Source organism: Pocillopora verrucosa, chromosome 5 (genome assembly GCF_036669915.1).
Source record: "Pocillopora verrucosa isolate sample1 chromosome 5, ASM3666991v2, whole genome shotgun sequence".
In the NCBI taxonomy this organism is placed as follows: Eukaryota; Metazoa; Cnidaria; class Anthozoa; order Scleractinia; family Pocilloporidae; genus Pocillopora; species Pocillopora verrucosa.
Genome location: NC_089316.1, coordinates 7403754 through 7421120, shown reverse-complemented (window position 1 = coordinate 7421120; position 17367 = coordinate 7403754). Strand labels below are relative to the sequence as shown.

Below are 17367 nucleotides of genomic sequence, written 5' to 3'. Positions count from 1 at the left end.
GTCCACTAAGTTTTTTATTAGGAAGCGCGCTCGCTTAAACTTTTTTTCCGAACCACTCTTAGATAACTGATATAACTGAGTTACTACAAGTGCCCTGATAGATCAATTCCTATCGTTTACTGCACCGGTAAACCCATAAAATATTTGAACACACTGACTTTTGTGTGACGTTTACTTTATAGAGGCAATAGACAGTAATCTCTTTCGGATAACCGGCGTTGTAACCGAACAGTCACAATCACTCGCTTCCGGCTCGTGATTTACACAATTTTCTCGTGTTCTCCCAACGTCATGCATAGGTTTTTACGCTGGTAAACCGATAGAAAATGCGGTCTATTGCTTTATACAAACATATAAATGTGGGAAACATTCTTCGCTTCATAATAAGTTTATGTTACAATTCCATAAAGTGGATCAAACGTTAACAAATACATATTGGTATGGTGGCTTTCAATAAGTTTTTCTGGGTGTACATTTTTGCTGCGAGGAAAAAATGATGCGACTTATCTAGTTGAAATATTGACGTAACTTCTATAATTCGAACAATAATTAAAAGCGAAGAAATCAAATTATCCTGCGAAAAGTTTTTTTACTGTTATGATATTTCAAAAACGAAGACGTTTTCCAGTTGTTTTATTTATTCCTGAGGGTTTTTCAGCTTTAATACTCTGTCAATTTTGGCACCAACCCCCATACAGCCTGTCCTAACAGAGGGATCAAGCACTCTTCGACTCGTTTAAGGTACCGCACCAAGTTGTTGTTGCTGTTAATGATACAGTTTGGGCTCGCGAACTTGCGAATTTATTTACAAATAAATGTCTTCTTACAACCCTCACGAGTTGGCACAATGAAATAAACTTACGCCCCAGCAGGAACTGTAGACAATTATCCATTTCCAGTCTGGAAATGACAACATTTTGACTGTATATTTCTATGCTGTGCTGTGACGACACGCTGAGATCATCGTTCGTGACATGTAAACAAGTGGCCTTGTAACATTTGTTAAACGTAGTCGCTTAAAAACAATCCAGTGGCTGATATTTTGTTCTTCAAAGATATTCAATTTCAAAAGAATGGTTCTGCTGTTTTCAAGGCTTTTTTTTTTATTTTTTTTTTATTTTTATGGAAGATTCCAAATATCTATGTTTCAATGGAGCAAAAAACTGTCACAAAGTAATATCTCTTGGTGAGTTAAATGCTACGGACATTCAACAAAACGTAATTGAAATGTTTGTTGTACGCGTTTACTTTTAGCGCACAAGGCTGTTTTTAAATTTTCAATTTTTTAAAGGGCAGTCTCTAGTGCACAAGGGGCCTGCTCATCACACAGAAACATCTTGGTATCTAAAAAATATATTAAAGTTTACACGGCAACCAGGTGGACAATCAGACATGGTTTGATGCTACTTTGGTTTACATTCAGGGTGTTACGGAAACCATCAAGAGAATTTTGAATAGCCACAACGTTAAAGTTGCTCAAAAAACTTTTCAGACTTTGGGGCATATTTTCGTCAAACCTAAGGATCCTGTCACGAAAGAACAACGAACCGACTACATTTATTCTCTTCCTTGCAATGACTGTGACAACGAATACATCGGACAGACCAAACGTCAGTTTGGTACACGTTTGAAAGAGCATCAAAAAGCGGTTTTCTTTTGCAAAAAGGAAAATTCAGCTTTATCGGGGCACACATGCCTAACCAACCATACAATCGGGTGGGATAATCCTAAAATTATCACCACTATTCGGCATTACCACCAGCGCCTTTGTTTGGAGGCTTGGCATATTAACTCCGCCCACTCTCCTTTAAATCGTGACGATCGCGGCTTGTTTCCTGACGCCTATTTACACCTCGTCAGAAAAAAGGTAGCTAATGATTGTTCATATAAAAGGACCTCTTGTTGCAGCGTTTAGATCACCCATGATGAAGGCATTAGACAGGGGTGTCGAAACGTTGGGTCTATGAACTGTAACTTATTCGGTTACATTCATTAAACCTGTAAACCAGAGTAGCATCAAACCATGTCTGATCTTGGTATCTTGCGGTTTCCCAGGCCGTGATCGCATCCAAATACCAGTCTGTGATCACGCTTTCCATTCGTGATTTCTAATCACAATTTGTGTGGCTCCTACCTCCTGTAGGAGGCAAGGCCACATATGTTATTTCCTGTGTAAACACGCTATCATCACAGGCTTCCCAGGCCGTGATCACATCTAATTAACAGTCAGTGATCACGTTTTCCAATCGTGATTTCTAATCCCAATTTATGTGGCTACTGCATTCAATAGGAGGCGAAGCCACAAATGTTATTTTTCTTTGTGATCACGTTCTAATCACAGGCTTCCCAGGCCACGATCACACCTTATTACCGGTCTGTGATCGCGCTTTCCACTCGTGATTCCTAATCAAAATTTATGTGGCTACTGCTTCCTATAAGAGGCGAAGCCACATCTGTTGTTTTCCTATGTAATCACGCTATCATTACAGGCATAGTCACGGCGTGACCACGCTTCAAATATTTATTCCCGTGATCACTCCTTTAACACTTGATCTTTTCAGTGCAATATTTTCCAAATTTTGCAATCAAATGTACCTAATTAAAATCTGGAACCGTGTACAACTCACTTGTTTACTAGCAGGAGGTCTAGACGCCCACCAATGAACGTCACGTTTCGCTGTGAAGAATAAAATCGGTATCAAGCGTGAGCAAAGCATTTATTTCATTTAATGCGTATATTAGAAAAATGAGCGATTTCACGTTTTTTGTTTTTGCAGCAAACTGAGGGAAACGGGATTGATACGGAAGATTTCTAGTTATAACCATAACTATTTACACTCCTAAAAAGAGCAATGGGCCTTTCCGGTTTTTTTGTTTGTTTTTGTTATTGTTGTTTTTTTATCATTGTGAATTCCTTCCTCCTCTCCTCCGTTTCCGTCAATTACATTGCTAACCCCTCACTACTATCAGCAGCTGATATAGGTACCATTAAGTGATTAACAACAATCGAACACTAGCATTGCTTGCGTCATGAGAATTGCCTCGCAAATAAATTAAAAAGTACGTAAAGTTTTATTGACCAATTCTTACTGCGCAAGTTGTACGCACTGCAAGTAATTCAAGCTGGTGAACAGTTTTCAGTTGAGCGGTCAATAGTCATGACTTATTCCTATACCTCTATTATCTTTAGTTCATGATTATGATAGCCATTATCACTCACGAATATGTCAACAGTGAAGTATATCGACCTTATATATCAATAGTGAACTGGTTATAAAAAAACATTCACAGCGAACTGATCCGTTTTCAGGCTTTTCAAGTCACTGTACCCGGCTGCGCTGGAAATTTCATAATTGTCTTCTTCCGCTATAAGATCTCTACTGAATCATATATGTTGCATTTAATTTAATGTTCACTTCACGAAACTCAGTTGAAAATGCTCCTGGTAAATAAATGTATTTAGTAAGAGTTACACGATTGCTTCAAAACATGATGATTTTACTATTCTGCTCTATTTACACAACCAAAAAAGCTGACCTACAAAATTATTCAACCAATCTTAGTTTCCTCCTGTTAGACCATCTATGATTTACATTAACTTTTTTTTTTGTTTATAAAGAAATGCTGTTTATAGGTGTTTATCTCATTTGCTATGCGTTTAAATTTCTTCTCGAGTACGGAAGAAAAACACTTGACTGAGGAATCGTGTGCAACTTTTAACTCTTAACTAACTTTTAACTTTTTTTTTCTAACTTTTAACTTCCTTACCCTAACCTAGACCCAGAGTACTCAACACTAGCATTTGAGATTTCTTCTCTAAGCCATGATTAATGGTTTCATAGGATTGAAACAAGGGCAAATTTCTTTCAAAACTCCTCCACTTGGAAACTTTTTTTTTTTCATTTTAGAGTGAAATTGCGATGAAAACAGTTAAACTTTAATACCATACCTTACTACCATATACTAGATACTATTAACACACACTTGTCCTAACACAATCGTTCTTTTTAAAGTAACTATCAACTAGATTGAACACACCATTAACACTAACAAAAGCGGCATCTAATTTTTAAAATTAACAAGATACCCGAAAAAAATTACTCAGTTCTGATTGGTTAGCATAAAAGCAGTTTTTAGGTAATTCACCGCAGAAGAGGGTTAATTCAGTGCAAAGAAGTAACAAACGAGACTGAACAATTTCTTGAACTGTTTAGCCAGTCTTGGACTTTTTTGCGCCTTACGTTGTAAAAATATCTTTGTATATTATTGTTTTGATGGTACGCGGTTGTTTTGACAGACTGCCACATATTGCACTCGCCTTAGGGGCTCGTGTAATTTTTTTTTAGTCTTTGAAAAAATTACCTCGTGCTAAATTATCATACTGTGCTATATGTTGCGTCCTGTATAGCAGCTTTATATTTTGTCAGTTATCATGCTGATTCCTGCTTGTCTAGGATTTCACTATCTTAGCATTTTCCTTTTCTATGCTTTTCTTTGTGTTCATTAGTAGTTGTTTTAACAGAAATTAATTATTTGTGATTAAAATTATGAAAGAGATGCCTTGTAAAATGTGAAATTCAATCAATGTTTGATTACACTTTAAAGGGACATCATCAGCGTACAAAATTTATACAAGAAATTAATGATTATCATAAAAAGAGGACTTCGCAAAATCCCTAAACAACGTGGACCTGCGGATGAATTTATGAGTTCTCTTATTTCTTAAAATTTTTGCTTCATATTCAGTCTGTACCACAGAACCGCGAGTTACATTTATATGACTTTAGAAGTTCATAGATGAAGTAGGATCCACAGTTTTTAACAAAAATATTTATTGTGTCTTTGCAACCACTAAGGCGATCACTAAAGCAGACCGTCCTTTGAACTTTACCATCTTCCACTGTAGGATGAGAACCATGCAACCAGCCTGACCAGTCTGCGCCACATCTGTATGCTGGCACACGCGTTGTTGGCATTTTTGTTCCCGCAGCTCCAACAAAACGATACCATCCCTCAGGAAGTTGCGTGTCACACATCTCTGAACCGTGAGGTGTTGAGTAATTTATCTTTCTATTAGCATCACTCAGATTTTTATAATGATAGCAATGATCGGCTACAAAGTGAAATAATTATTACAACAGGACTTAGGTTATTAAAGAAGACAACTACATTAAAAAAAAGAGAGGTGAAGTAATACTTGCGTGGGGCATTTTCGGACCACGAGGCTAAGAAATAAATATGGGAAATAAAATTTATAAGCTACGAAAAGCAGTCTCTGAATTTGTGTTTCCTCTTTCTTCAATAACGCATTAAAGACAGCTTTCGGCAGAATTAACGCGCAGCTAACGTAGTTTATATACAACTAAGCAGCAATATGGTCGTTAATGGCCACCTGAATAGGAAAGATTCAGGTCGAGTCTAACCTATAGCCATCTTAACTAATTTAATGGCATGGTAGATACCAAACGTACCTTTACAGTTTGTACCATTCCCAATGTATTTACGTTTACAGGAACAGTTGTAGGAGCCCTGAGTATTAGTGCAAGAGGCATTCGGATGGCAGTTGTTCATTTTCACTGCATGAGCCTCACCGCATTCGTCGATGTCTGAAAGAGAACATACATTTCGTCATAATCAAGCTACAACGAATGTCAATCAAAAGAACGTTTCACGCCGTCGTCTATTATTGTTGCAACGCCCATCCAATGGCAGAAAGACGCAAAAAGCATCAACGATGAAGGGGGTCCGTAACATGATTTAAGGCGGTGTATTAGAAATAATCCAATACTCATTATGATAAAGTTCGGATATAACGCGTGCTGTCATCGGTCGAAGAAGAGTCCTCTATCAGAGTACTGAAAACATATACTTAGTCTGAACATTTCTCGAACCTCTCCCTATCTTTTTTTATTAATTGAAAGTAAAATTTCGGAATGAGCGAAGTAGTAACAGAAGAACCAAATTTAAAACCAACTAAAAAAGGTTAAAAGGTTTCAAAACATGCCAAGCGCCGTAATTTACGCTATCATAACGTGAGCAGAGACGCAAATGCTTATCGACTACGTCTAGTGTTTCTCTCTACACTTCGTTCGTGCTCTAGCTGCTTCGTGCGCGCTTAAAAAAAACAACAACAACAGACAAAAATTCATTGTAATAGTAAAAACGAATATGAAGGCTTCTGAAATTATTGACTGTACCTGTACAGTTGCGTCCATCTCCAGTATATCCAGGTTTGCATGTGCAAACGTGTGATCCATGCGTGTTGTTACAAAGAGCGTTTACGTGACATTTGTCGGAGTATGTTTTGCATTCGTCAATATCTGTCAAAAAAAAAAAAGAAAAGAAAGAAGAGAAAAGAATGAAAAATGGGATCTGTGTTTTATTCAAAAGTCATACATGTACATGTATATGAAAAAAAGTGGAACACTCGTTTGCAATTTTTTTGTTTCATGCGATTCTCGGGTTGGACCTACAATTCAAACCGCTATTTTTCAATTTTTTTCTTTGGTATGGCAAAGACTATCTAAAGCATACGCTATAAACTGCTCTTGTTTTCCTACGGGAGCACAAAACACGTTATATATACAAAAAAAGAAAGAACGAACTAAAATAAATCATCCATGACCGCATTTCCTTGCTATTCCGAATTCACCTGTGCAATTTTGTCCATTTCCAGTATATCCAGGCTGACAATCGCATACGTGTGATCCATTGGTGTTAGTGCAGTTTGCATTCTCATGACAAGAGTGGTTTCCTTTACACTCGTCAATGTCTATGAAACCACAGATGAAAAAATGGGATTTCAGAATTATGCAAAAAAACAAAAAAATACAAATACAAAAAACAAAACAAAAAAACAACAAACAAGCAGACAAACCAAAACAAAACAAAACCAAAGTATACAAACGAGCGAACGAAGAATACATTACACACGCTCAATAAAATATAGTAATAAGTTTTTCTTAGATTCTAAGATTCAGCACCATATACAAGGAGATAAATTCACGCCACTTTCAGCAACTAAAGAACATTTGTCATACCAGCATTGAAAATCAGAAAAAATCTCATAGAGGTTCATTTCAAGTGTTGACTTAGACTCATACCCTTTTCACAATATTCCCCTTTGAATCCAGGAGGACACAAGCATCGATATCCCTTGAGTGTAAATCCAGACTGGCAAGTTGCGTTATTTTCGCAGTAGGGACTCTTGTCACAAGCGTTCTAAAAAAAAGGAGAAACGAAATACCGAATGATCGAATACACAAAAATTTGTATAAACATTAATTTTTGTTATTATATTATTCAAAGGCGATAACTTCGAAAAATCGATTTGTAACTCACCTTCGAGCCGCGATAATAAAAAGTGGCATTAGTTGTCAAATGACCGTCGTATTTTAGATGAGTGGCGTTATTTAGTTCACAGATGTGAAGTGGTCTATTATTCTCTGGATCTTTTTCGAAGTTAAGACTGACACAGTGGTCGTTCAGGTAGCACAGTAGCTCACAGTCATCCAAGTTATTGACGCCTTTCTTTTCAATGGTATGGTTTACCAAACGTCTTTCGGCAAAGAAGTAGTAGTCCGGAAACACCATTGCGCGCTCTCGCTCTAAAATAGACAAATTGGAATATGATTATAAGGCATACTTTTCCGTCGCGAAAAAAAGAAATTTCGAGTAAAAAGTTCTAAGAACAAATCTCTTCGCAAAAATTCTCGGATCTCAGCAAACTATGGTGGCAAATGCGTTAAAAACGTAAGTCAAACATAGCAGTCGGTGAGAAAAACGATGATTCGTTAGATGTAATTGAAAATTTTGTGAATTCCTTCGCCGTTTTCTACAATTAAACAATAACATGAAGATACCTTTATTTGAGAGTTTGGGGGTTTCTGAGATACGGCACATTTACAGCAAATATTTCGAGTTTCACATGAGTTTGGCAATTCAAGAAGCTCGTAGTTTTTAGATGAGTCTATCATATCGATAGAAAAGACGAGCTCATCAAACACTCTGTGAAATTCCTACTACAGAGGGAGTTAATTGATGTTTGCGTTTTTTGATGCATTTTTCATCAGTGCAATGAACACAATTTAAATTCTTTTATAAGGAGCCTTTAATATCTCAAAAACTTTGACCAGAGATGGTCTTAAAGTGAAAAAGTGTAAAGTTTCTCTTCTACTTTTTTCTCTGTATAAACAGGTGCTTGACTATTGAGTGTTTATTAAAGAAATGTATAACTGAAGAGTTCCTCTGCGGCTCTTTTCTTCGAACGACCATCGTGAACAGAGGGAATTTATGCAAATTTAAGCCGAGAAAAATCATTCTTGTTTTGCGTCAATGAGCAGATTTGTATTCGTTTTCGAGAATTTTCTAAACGGGCAAATGTAGAATGAAATTTTATTTCTTTTACTTTTGCGAGCCAATGAAAGTTGTTTGAATTGCTTAGCTATGGTGAATATAATCATCTCTTTATTTCCGTCATTTGTTTTCTGAAAACAACTAATTTATCTGTTCATCGTTTTAATTCATTAGTTGTTTTTCTCATGTCAAATAAAGTCTATCCAAATCATTTCTCTGCTATTGAAAAATATTGATCACAGCAACAGAGTTTTTAAAACACTGAAAATATATATTTAAATAAGTTTTAGTTTAAGGAATCCTTGCTGGGATATTGATTATGAAAGAGCACAAAATTGGAAAATTACACGAAGCTTCTGTGCAAAGGTTTTCTTGAGGATCATCTCAATTAAGCAATATTTAAAAGGATTTTGCGTCAAAGGTTTTAATTTTTTCAATCCCACACAATGGTTAAATTATATGGAGACGGGCTACCCTATATTTATAGGCAAATATTTAAAACCAGTACAAATTGGTCTATTCCAAATGCCAGTATTGTCCTTCTATAAAAACAACTTCGCTTAAGTTGGCTACGAGCGGCTAATTTTTTTTCCATGCAAATTATCGAATTCCCGTCTGCAAAACAACGACGAAATGTATTTGATAGAATTGATTATCCTTCCATGTAAATATGAGCTGATGAGCGTTAGGATTGAAGTTGTTTTGAATGAAGCAATTCTTCATCGTAGCAATTCTTACTTTTTTTGTAACAACTGAAAATTTTCGATATGGTCCATCATAATAATACGCCTTTGTTAAATACTGTTAATATCAACAAAAGAAGTTTACAAGACTGAGGTTCCTTCCTTTAAAAATCATCTTTGTTGAATTCAGGTTTTTAATTTTGTCATAACGACACGTTAATAAGCTCAGTGCATCAGCTGTTGTAAATCAGCGAAATAGAAATAAAGAGTGACGGAAAATAAGATAGCAAGGGCTGAAGTATGAATATAGGGATGGAAAATGATTCGCATTTTGCAACTCACCTTTACCAAACGTCAAGTAAGTCATCGATGAAGTCCAGACTGCGAATACTAGAAACGCTGAAAATTCCATGCTTCCTCAAGACAACGGAGCTCAGTATGGATGCTTTCAGTGTGCCACAAATTTCGCGTCGACCACCTGCATTTGATAATGAATTTAAGTGACAGAAACCGACCTATTAGTATTAAAAATGGGATGTTAACAAAATTAACAGCTGTCAGTCCTGACCCTGCAAATAATATACGTGGGTACGCGTTTTAAAGTTTAAGTTGAACACGTTTCCAATGTCTTCCTTTGTGCCAATTAGAAATACTTTGGTTTTGATGGCTATGATTCTATCGGTCTTCATCAAGAGATTAGAAAAAGGGATTTTACCACACAAATTTCCGTAACTTTAACTTCAATTGCTTCATAATTATAATCAATGGAGTGCGTTTAAGACTAACATCATAAAAATATTCTTAAGAACCTTAGGTGAACATATTCCAATAATGCAGTCACATAAAAAGCCAAGTTCCCTTGAGTTTCAAAGAACTCCCAATTTTCAAGATCGATCCATAAATTCAACGTTTCTTCATTTGTGTGTTTGTTTTGTTTTGTTTTGTTTTGTTTTTTTGTTTCATTCTCAGGGGAAACTCCTTACAAGTTTAATTGAAGCGTCAATAATTGATGAAAAGAAGATTCTCACAAAAATATGGTGATAAAAATAGATCTCGTGTACCGAAGTCCCGCTCACGAAATCCTGCGGATAATGGTAATCGGTGTGTAGGAGCAAACAGGCTGGCGTAACCTTATCCACCAAAAAAAAAAACGCTCGCACAGTTAGCTTTCATTTTCCAAAAACACGAATTCTTAATTAAGACTGTATCTTGAAATATGTCTGAAATAATAAAATAAGGCACGTTCTTGGATAGATTGTAAGTCTCTTGTTCTAATTCGACGAAATGAATAAGAGAAACTCCTTTTTGAATTTAGAATATCGTGTTTGAAGTTTATAAGCTGTAACTCCCACTTCACTACAGCGAGCAAAATATTTTCTCGTTTGGCCCTCCTACTTACTCGAAATAATACAGGAACGCAATAATTTGAAGTCCTAAGTTATTAGCCATTTCATCTTCCCCGACATTCGTTAACGTCAAAATTGATTAATGACGAGTTATAATAAGCTCTTTAGTTTGAACAAACAATAAATCTCCCGTAGATGGTGGATATTAAACAACAAAAAATTTCATACATTTTCTGAGCAACTTACGACCTATGTCTCGATACATCAGGATTGAATAAAGATTGTCGAAGAAGAACCCCTGAATGTTGTTTTAAGCGCCATTTTCATCTCAAAGATAATAGCAAATTGATGCTTGGAAAAGGTGTACCGTAATTTATAATTGGATACATCCAAACCATTCAGTATCGGATCTGGCTTCCAAGGCCTTCATTGGAAGAACTTTTAAATTATAAGACATTTTCAGGTTTTCCTCCGTTAGATAAAATTGTTGCAGACTTAAGGTTAAAGAGACATGTGAGCCAACATTTGGTTCCCGACTTATTTTTCTGATTGGAAGCCATGTAAATCAACTTCCACAAAATGGCTAAAAGCTTATGAGACCGGCTACTCTTTTTTTATTAACAATGTCTTAAAACCAGAAAGAATGGTTTGTTCTAAATGCCAGCATTGTTCGTCTATAAAAAAAAGGCCTCGCTTAGGTTGGCTGAGAGCGGCCAATTTTTCTTCCATGAAAATGATCGAATTCCCGTCTGTGAACCAACAACGAAATATTTTTGATGGAATCGATTACCCGTCCATGTAAATATGAGCTGAGCGTTAGGATTGAAGTGGTTTTGAATTAAGCATTCTTCACCGTAGCAGTTCTTTTTTTTTGTAACAAAATACTTCTGCAAATTTCCGATTTGGCGCATTATAATAACACACCCTTGCTAAAAACCATTGATGTCTACAAAACAAGTTTACAAGACTAAGGTTCCTTCCCTTTAAAATCACGCTCGTTAGGCTCATGTTTTTAGTCTTGTCATACGGCACCTTATAAGCTCAGTGCTTCAACTGTTGTCAACCATCGAAGTAGAAATAAAGTATGATTGGAAATAAGATAAGACGGGGATAGAAAACGATTCGTAGTTTCCGTTTAAGACAACAACATTATAAACATATACTTAAGAACACTAGGTGAATATGCCTAGATAATGCAGTCACATAAAAAGCCAAGTTCACTCGAGTTTCTGAGAAACAATATCTTGAAATATTCAAGATCAATCCATAGATTCAGCATTTGTTTTTGTTTGTTTTTTTTGTTTTTTTCACTCTCAAGGGAAAACCCCTAACAAGATTGACTGAAGCGTCGATAATTGACGAAAAGGAAATTCTCATAAAATATGGTAATCGGTGTGAAGGACCAGACAGGTTGTCATAACCTTATTCGCCGAAAAGACGTTAACCTTGCACTCGCACAGTTCGCTTTCATTTTCCAAAAACATGAATTCTTAATTTTAAAAGACTTTAACTTGAAATGAATCTGAAAATTAAAAAATAAGTCACACTCTTTGATGGATCGTGAGTCTCTTGTTCTAATTCGAGGAAATTAATGAGGGAAACTCTTTTTTGAATTTCGAATATCGCGTTTGTAGTTGTTAAGCTGTACCACCCACTTCACTACATCGAACAAAATATATTCTCGTTTTGCCCTGCTAATTATTCGAAATAATACAGGAACTCACAAAACTAAAATAATTTTAAGTCCAAATTGATAAGTTATTTCATCTTCCCTCACATTCATTAACGTCAAAATCAATAAATGATGAGTTATAAGAAGCTCTTTAGATTGAACAAACAGAAAATTCTCGTAAACTCCTGATCTTAAAATACAGAAATTCAATAAATTTGCCGAGAAACTTACGACCTATGCCTCGATGCATCAGGATTGTACGAAGACTGTCGACGGCTCATTATAATAACACACCCTTGCTAAATACCATTAATGTCAACAAAACAAGTTTACAAGACAAAGGTTCCTTCCCTTAAAAATCATGTTCGATGAGTTCAGGATTTTAGTTTTGTCACAATGACCAGTTATAAGTTCAGAGCATCAACTGTAGTGAATCATCAAAATAGAAATAAAGAGTGATGGGAAATAACACGGGCTGAAATGAATTATTTTTAAACAGAAATAACACCGCCTGCATTCGATAATGGGTTAAGTGATAGATACCGACCCTTTTCTATTGAATATGGGATGTTAAAAAATTAATAGCAGTCAGTTTAGACCATTGGAATGATTGAAGCAAATAAAATACGTGGGCACGCGTTTGGGATATATGGAAAGACTTTGGATTTGGCGAGCTACGATTCTATCGGTGTTTACCTTCAGATTAGACTCAGACATTTTGCCACACAAATTTCCATAACATTAACTTCAATTGCTCCATAACTATAGTCAATGGAGTGTGTTTAAGGAAATAACATTATAAACATATTCTTGAGAACATTAGGTAAACATACTCCGTTACTGCAGTCACATAAAAAGTCAAGTTCCGTCGAGTTTCTGAGAAACAACACCTTCAAATTTACAAAATCGATCCATGGATTCAGCGTTTTTGCTTTTTTTTAATTTTTTTTTTCTTTTTTTTTTTTTATCATCAGGGGAAAACATCTAATAAAATTGATCGAAGCGTCAAAAATTGACAAAAAGCAATAATCACAAAGCATGGCAATAGAAATATAAAAATCTCATGTATCGACATTCCGGGCTCATGAAATCATATGGATAACGGTAATCGGTGTGTAGGAACAGACAGGTTGGCGTAGACTTATCCGCCAAAAAAAAAGATTCACCCTGCATTCGCACAGTTTACTTTCATTTTCCAAAAACATGAAGTCTTCATTTAGATTATATCTTGAAATAGATCAGAAATGATAAAATAATCGACGTTCTTTAATGGATTTTGATAGCACCCACTTAACTACATCGAGCAAAATATTTTCGTGTTTCAACCTTCTACTTACTACAAGCAATACAGGAACGGAACAAGTTAAAGATGGTTTTCCAATTTGAAGTCCTCAGTGATTAGTCATTTTATCTTCCCTAATATTCACTAACGTCAAGATTAGGTAATGATGAGTTCTAATAAGCTCTTTAGTATGAAGAAACAGAAAATCTCCCCTAAAACTACTGAAATTCCATAGATTTGCCCAGCAACTTGCAACCAATGTCTCGATAAATCAAGATTGCATAAAGAGTGCCAAGGCAGAACCCCTCAAATATCTTATAATGATTGAGCACGATAAATTCTCATTAAATATGGTAATCGGTGTGAAGGACCAAAAACGTTAACCCTGCACTTGCACAGTTCGCTTTAATTTTCCAAAAACACGAATTCTTTATTTACACTTCATATTGAAATAAATCTGAAATTATGAAATAAGTCACGTTCTCTGATGGACCACCTACTTCACTACGTCGTGCAAAACATTTTCTCGTTTGGCCCTCCTAATTATTCGAAATAATACAGCAACGCAAAATACCATTAATGTCTACAAACAGCGGGCTACGCCACTGCATTAAATCCTCTCTCATCGCTCTTTGTAATTTCCTGTCGTTTCCAGTTTCGCAATTTGTGACGAGCTTGGAACGGCCAGCACTGACTTTTTCATAATTTGGAACTTTTCTCTATTTACGGTAATGATGGAACTACGGTTTCGAAAAGGGGTGTAATTATAAACCTAAAGAAATATCACTGAGAAAAGATTCAAAAAGGAATCCCGTTGAGTTCTAATAAGCTCTTTAGTTTGAATAAACAGTAAATCTCCCGTAAACGGTGGATGTTAAACTACAGAAATCCCATCATTTTTTTGGAGAAACTTACAACCTATGTCTCGATACATTAGGATTGCATAAAAGTGTCGAGGCAGAACCCATCAGATATCTTATATTGATTGAGCATGATCCAGTGAAGACAGCCGCTATACTTAATCTAGGGCCTTAATGAGACGAAATTCTGAATGTTGTTGTTAATCGCAACCTTGATCTTAAGGATAATAGCAAATTGATATTTAGAAAGGGTGTGCCGTAATTTAGGATTGGATTCAGCCGAACCATCCAGTATTGTATTTGACTTCCAAGGCGCTCATTGGAATATCTTTTAAACTATAATTGATAATAGATAAAATTGCTGCAGACTTAAGGTAAGCGAGACCTGCAGGTCAACATTTAGTTCCCGACTCATCACTATTGGGAGCCTTGCAAATTAACTTCCATATTTTTCAAGATTCTTCTATTTCAAATAATCACTTCTGTCATAATATGAACGGGGTTCAAACGAGCTGCATATCAGTTTAAAATGGGGACTGGACAGAACAATTTGTGAAAAGAAATCTTTATAAGCACAGAAAAAAAACCCATAATTTTTGGGAAGTTGTACATTTCAAATGAAGAAGATTTTGGTCATCAACTCTATTTTTCTTTACCGCAAATTGAACCCAAACAGTGGGCTTTGTCACTGTTTTAAATCTTCTGTCATCGCTCTATGGAATTTCCCGTCGTTTCGAGTTTCACAATTTGTGACGAGCTTGGAACCGCCAGCACTGACTTTTTATAATTTGGCACTTTTCTCTATTTACGTTAATGATGGAACTACAATTTCGAGAAGTAGTGTCATTATAAACATAAAAAAAATATCGCTGAGTAAAGGTTCAAGAAGTAAACACGTTGTAGAAAGCTAAAAATTAAGGATAATGATCTTGTTTATTTCGAATACCTGAAGCTGTTTTTTCGCCAAAAGTTTGTTATACCCACATTTGGAAGCTCGGTAAAATTCATTTTCTTTTTATTTCAACCACACAGAAATAGAGGAGTTAAGGATGGATATCAAATCTTGTCATGGGATAAAAGTCAAACTCAAGTTATTCCTTCATTAAGTACAATCATTTCTTACCTTCAAAGATCCAACGTTCTTTGGCGCCCAACTCTAGTGTTATTGGGCCAAACGCGTTTTCTTTTATTACTGTCTGGTAGCTATGGTTACGATAGAAGCTGTTGGTTTCAAGCCAAGATGATCATTAATATTGGTAATGAACTTCCCTCTTCCTGTTTAGGCTCTTCACACAAAAAAAAACACACACGCACAAAAAAAAAACTAAATTGGTAAAATAATAGCCGACAAAGGATTTAACCTAATGGAACGGGTTGACTGGAGAATGCGTTTTGGACTATAAAATGTTAGTATTAATTCCTTAAAACTGTCGCCTCTTACGTCGGGTGCAAAAGGCATTATACTTATAGATCCTTTTTGTAATTCATGTCAAACAAACGTAATGCAGATGAATTTGAGAGAAAAAACGATAGACTTCAGTAAGAACTCAAGGGAAGTCCGGCAAAAATGGTTTTGACTTTCATCAAAGTGTAGCGTAATTTTCGTTTGAAAACTTACTCTGGCCACGGGGAAGTCTTAGACCAAATACTGACGATTCGTGTTGGAAATGATTTTTCTGTCAAAGTTTATATCCTTTTTGCGCGAAAGCCGCAATGACCATAATTCACGGACTTCAAGCACACACAACACAAACGATTTGCTCGAACCTCAATGTCTTTCAGCTACAATACAAATTCAAGTTGACAGTGAGGACAAACAGATTAAACAAAATGCGATGCAAATTTACATTGATATGCCAAATACAGCGAATGTATAGCTAAATATATCTGAGCTTGAAAGTTTTTAATCAGTCATCGACAGTGAAGTTGAAATAGATTAATGGCGCTGCAAATATGACTATTTTTCTTTTTCATGATACGCAGGTTCTTGTAATTTGCTTGCGTTCTTTCAACATTACTCATATTTATTTTGAATTGTCTACTATCTTGTCTTAAGAAAATTTAAATCAATACGTAATAAAAAAAATATATAAGGCTCTAAATTATTGCAAAATTTCCGGCTATTTTTGTCAAATCGTTCGCTCTTCTTCCCAGAGCTTTGTCACCACAAGTTAGACAAAAAGCACAATGTTTTCCGTCCGTAAGATGAAACCATCGCAACAAGCTGTACACGAGGAAACATTGAGACGGCTTCGCGCGCTGTTTAGGAGTTTCAAAACATAGTTCAAGCGCACTTTTACCAGAATAAACAATACATATTTTCCTCATCATTTAACATTGTAAATTTTTTTTTCAAGATGACAGACAAGGCAAATATACCAGAAGCTCTTAATGTCTTTCTATGAGACACGAAATTACTTCAGTAATAAATTATCTCTTATGTTTTTTCCAGCTTGCCTAATTCTTCGGTGGAAAACGCGAATTTGTTTTGTTTTGTTTTGCTTTTACTTTTCAATTGAAGAAATTTAAAATTAAAAAAATATATATATATATATTTATATACATATTCGGTCGATGGTACTCGAATTTTCAATTTACACTTAAAATTGTTTAAGTTCTCATTACGAGTGATATACCATTAAAAAATGGCAGAGCAATTTCGAACTTCGATTTAATCAAAGAAATAAAACGCTGGATCAATTGCGTGAGCCACAAATTTAGTTCGTAAGTCTCTATTAAATTGCGATTGTATTAATCCCGCTGCACGGATGGTTTAGTCTCTAAAAGTGAAAACTCTCAGAAAATATTTAAAGCTTTCTTTATGTTTTTGTTTGTTTCTGAGGCGATGAACTGTATATAAATTCATGAAAATGTTCCAGAAAAGAATTGTGAAAGGATATTTCAAGGATAACAGCAAGTTGATATTTGGAAAAGGTGTGCCGTAATTTATGATTGGATTCAGCCACACTATTCAGTATCGGATCTGGCCTCCAAGGCCTTCATTGGAAGACCTTTTCAATCATAAAACATTTTCAGGTTTTCCTCCGCTAGATAAAATTGCTGCAGACTTAGGTTAAAGAGATTTGTGAGCCAACATTTTGTTCCCGACTCATTTTCTGATTGGGAGCTATGCAAATCAACTTCCATACTTTTCAAGGTTCTTCTATTT

The 17367-nt window shown here is 35.6% G+C and overlaps 1 protein-coding gene across 1 annotated transcript in view; it reads right to left on the bottom strand.

Annotated features, from left to right (window-relative positions):
* Positions 1-3481: 3481 nt before the first annotated feature.
* LOC136280917 (fibrillin-1-like) overlaps positions 3482-17367 on the bottom strand; it is a 196227-nt gene continuing 182341 nt past the window's right edge. Inside the window, exons 18-21 of the mRNA XM_066166748.1 lie at positions 6653-6772; positions 6198-6320; positions 5472-5606; positions 3482-5113 (exon numbers count right to left, since the gene is read on the bottom strand). Coding sequence (XP_066022845.1) covers positions 4743-5113; positions 5472-5606; positions 6198-6320; positions 6653-6772 — 749 coding nt within the window. The 3' untranslated portion in view covers positions 3482-4742. The remainder of the gene's footprint in view (positions 5114-5471; positions 5607-6197; positions 6321-6652; positions 6773-17367) is intronic.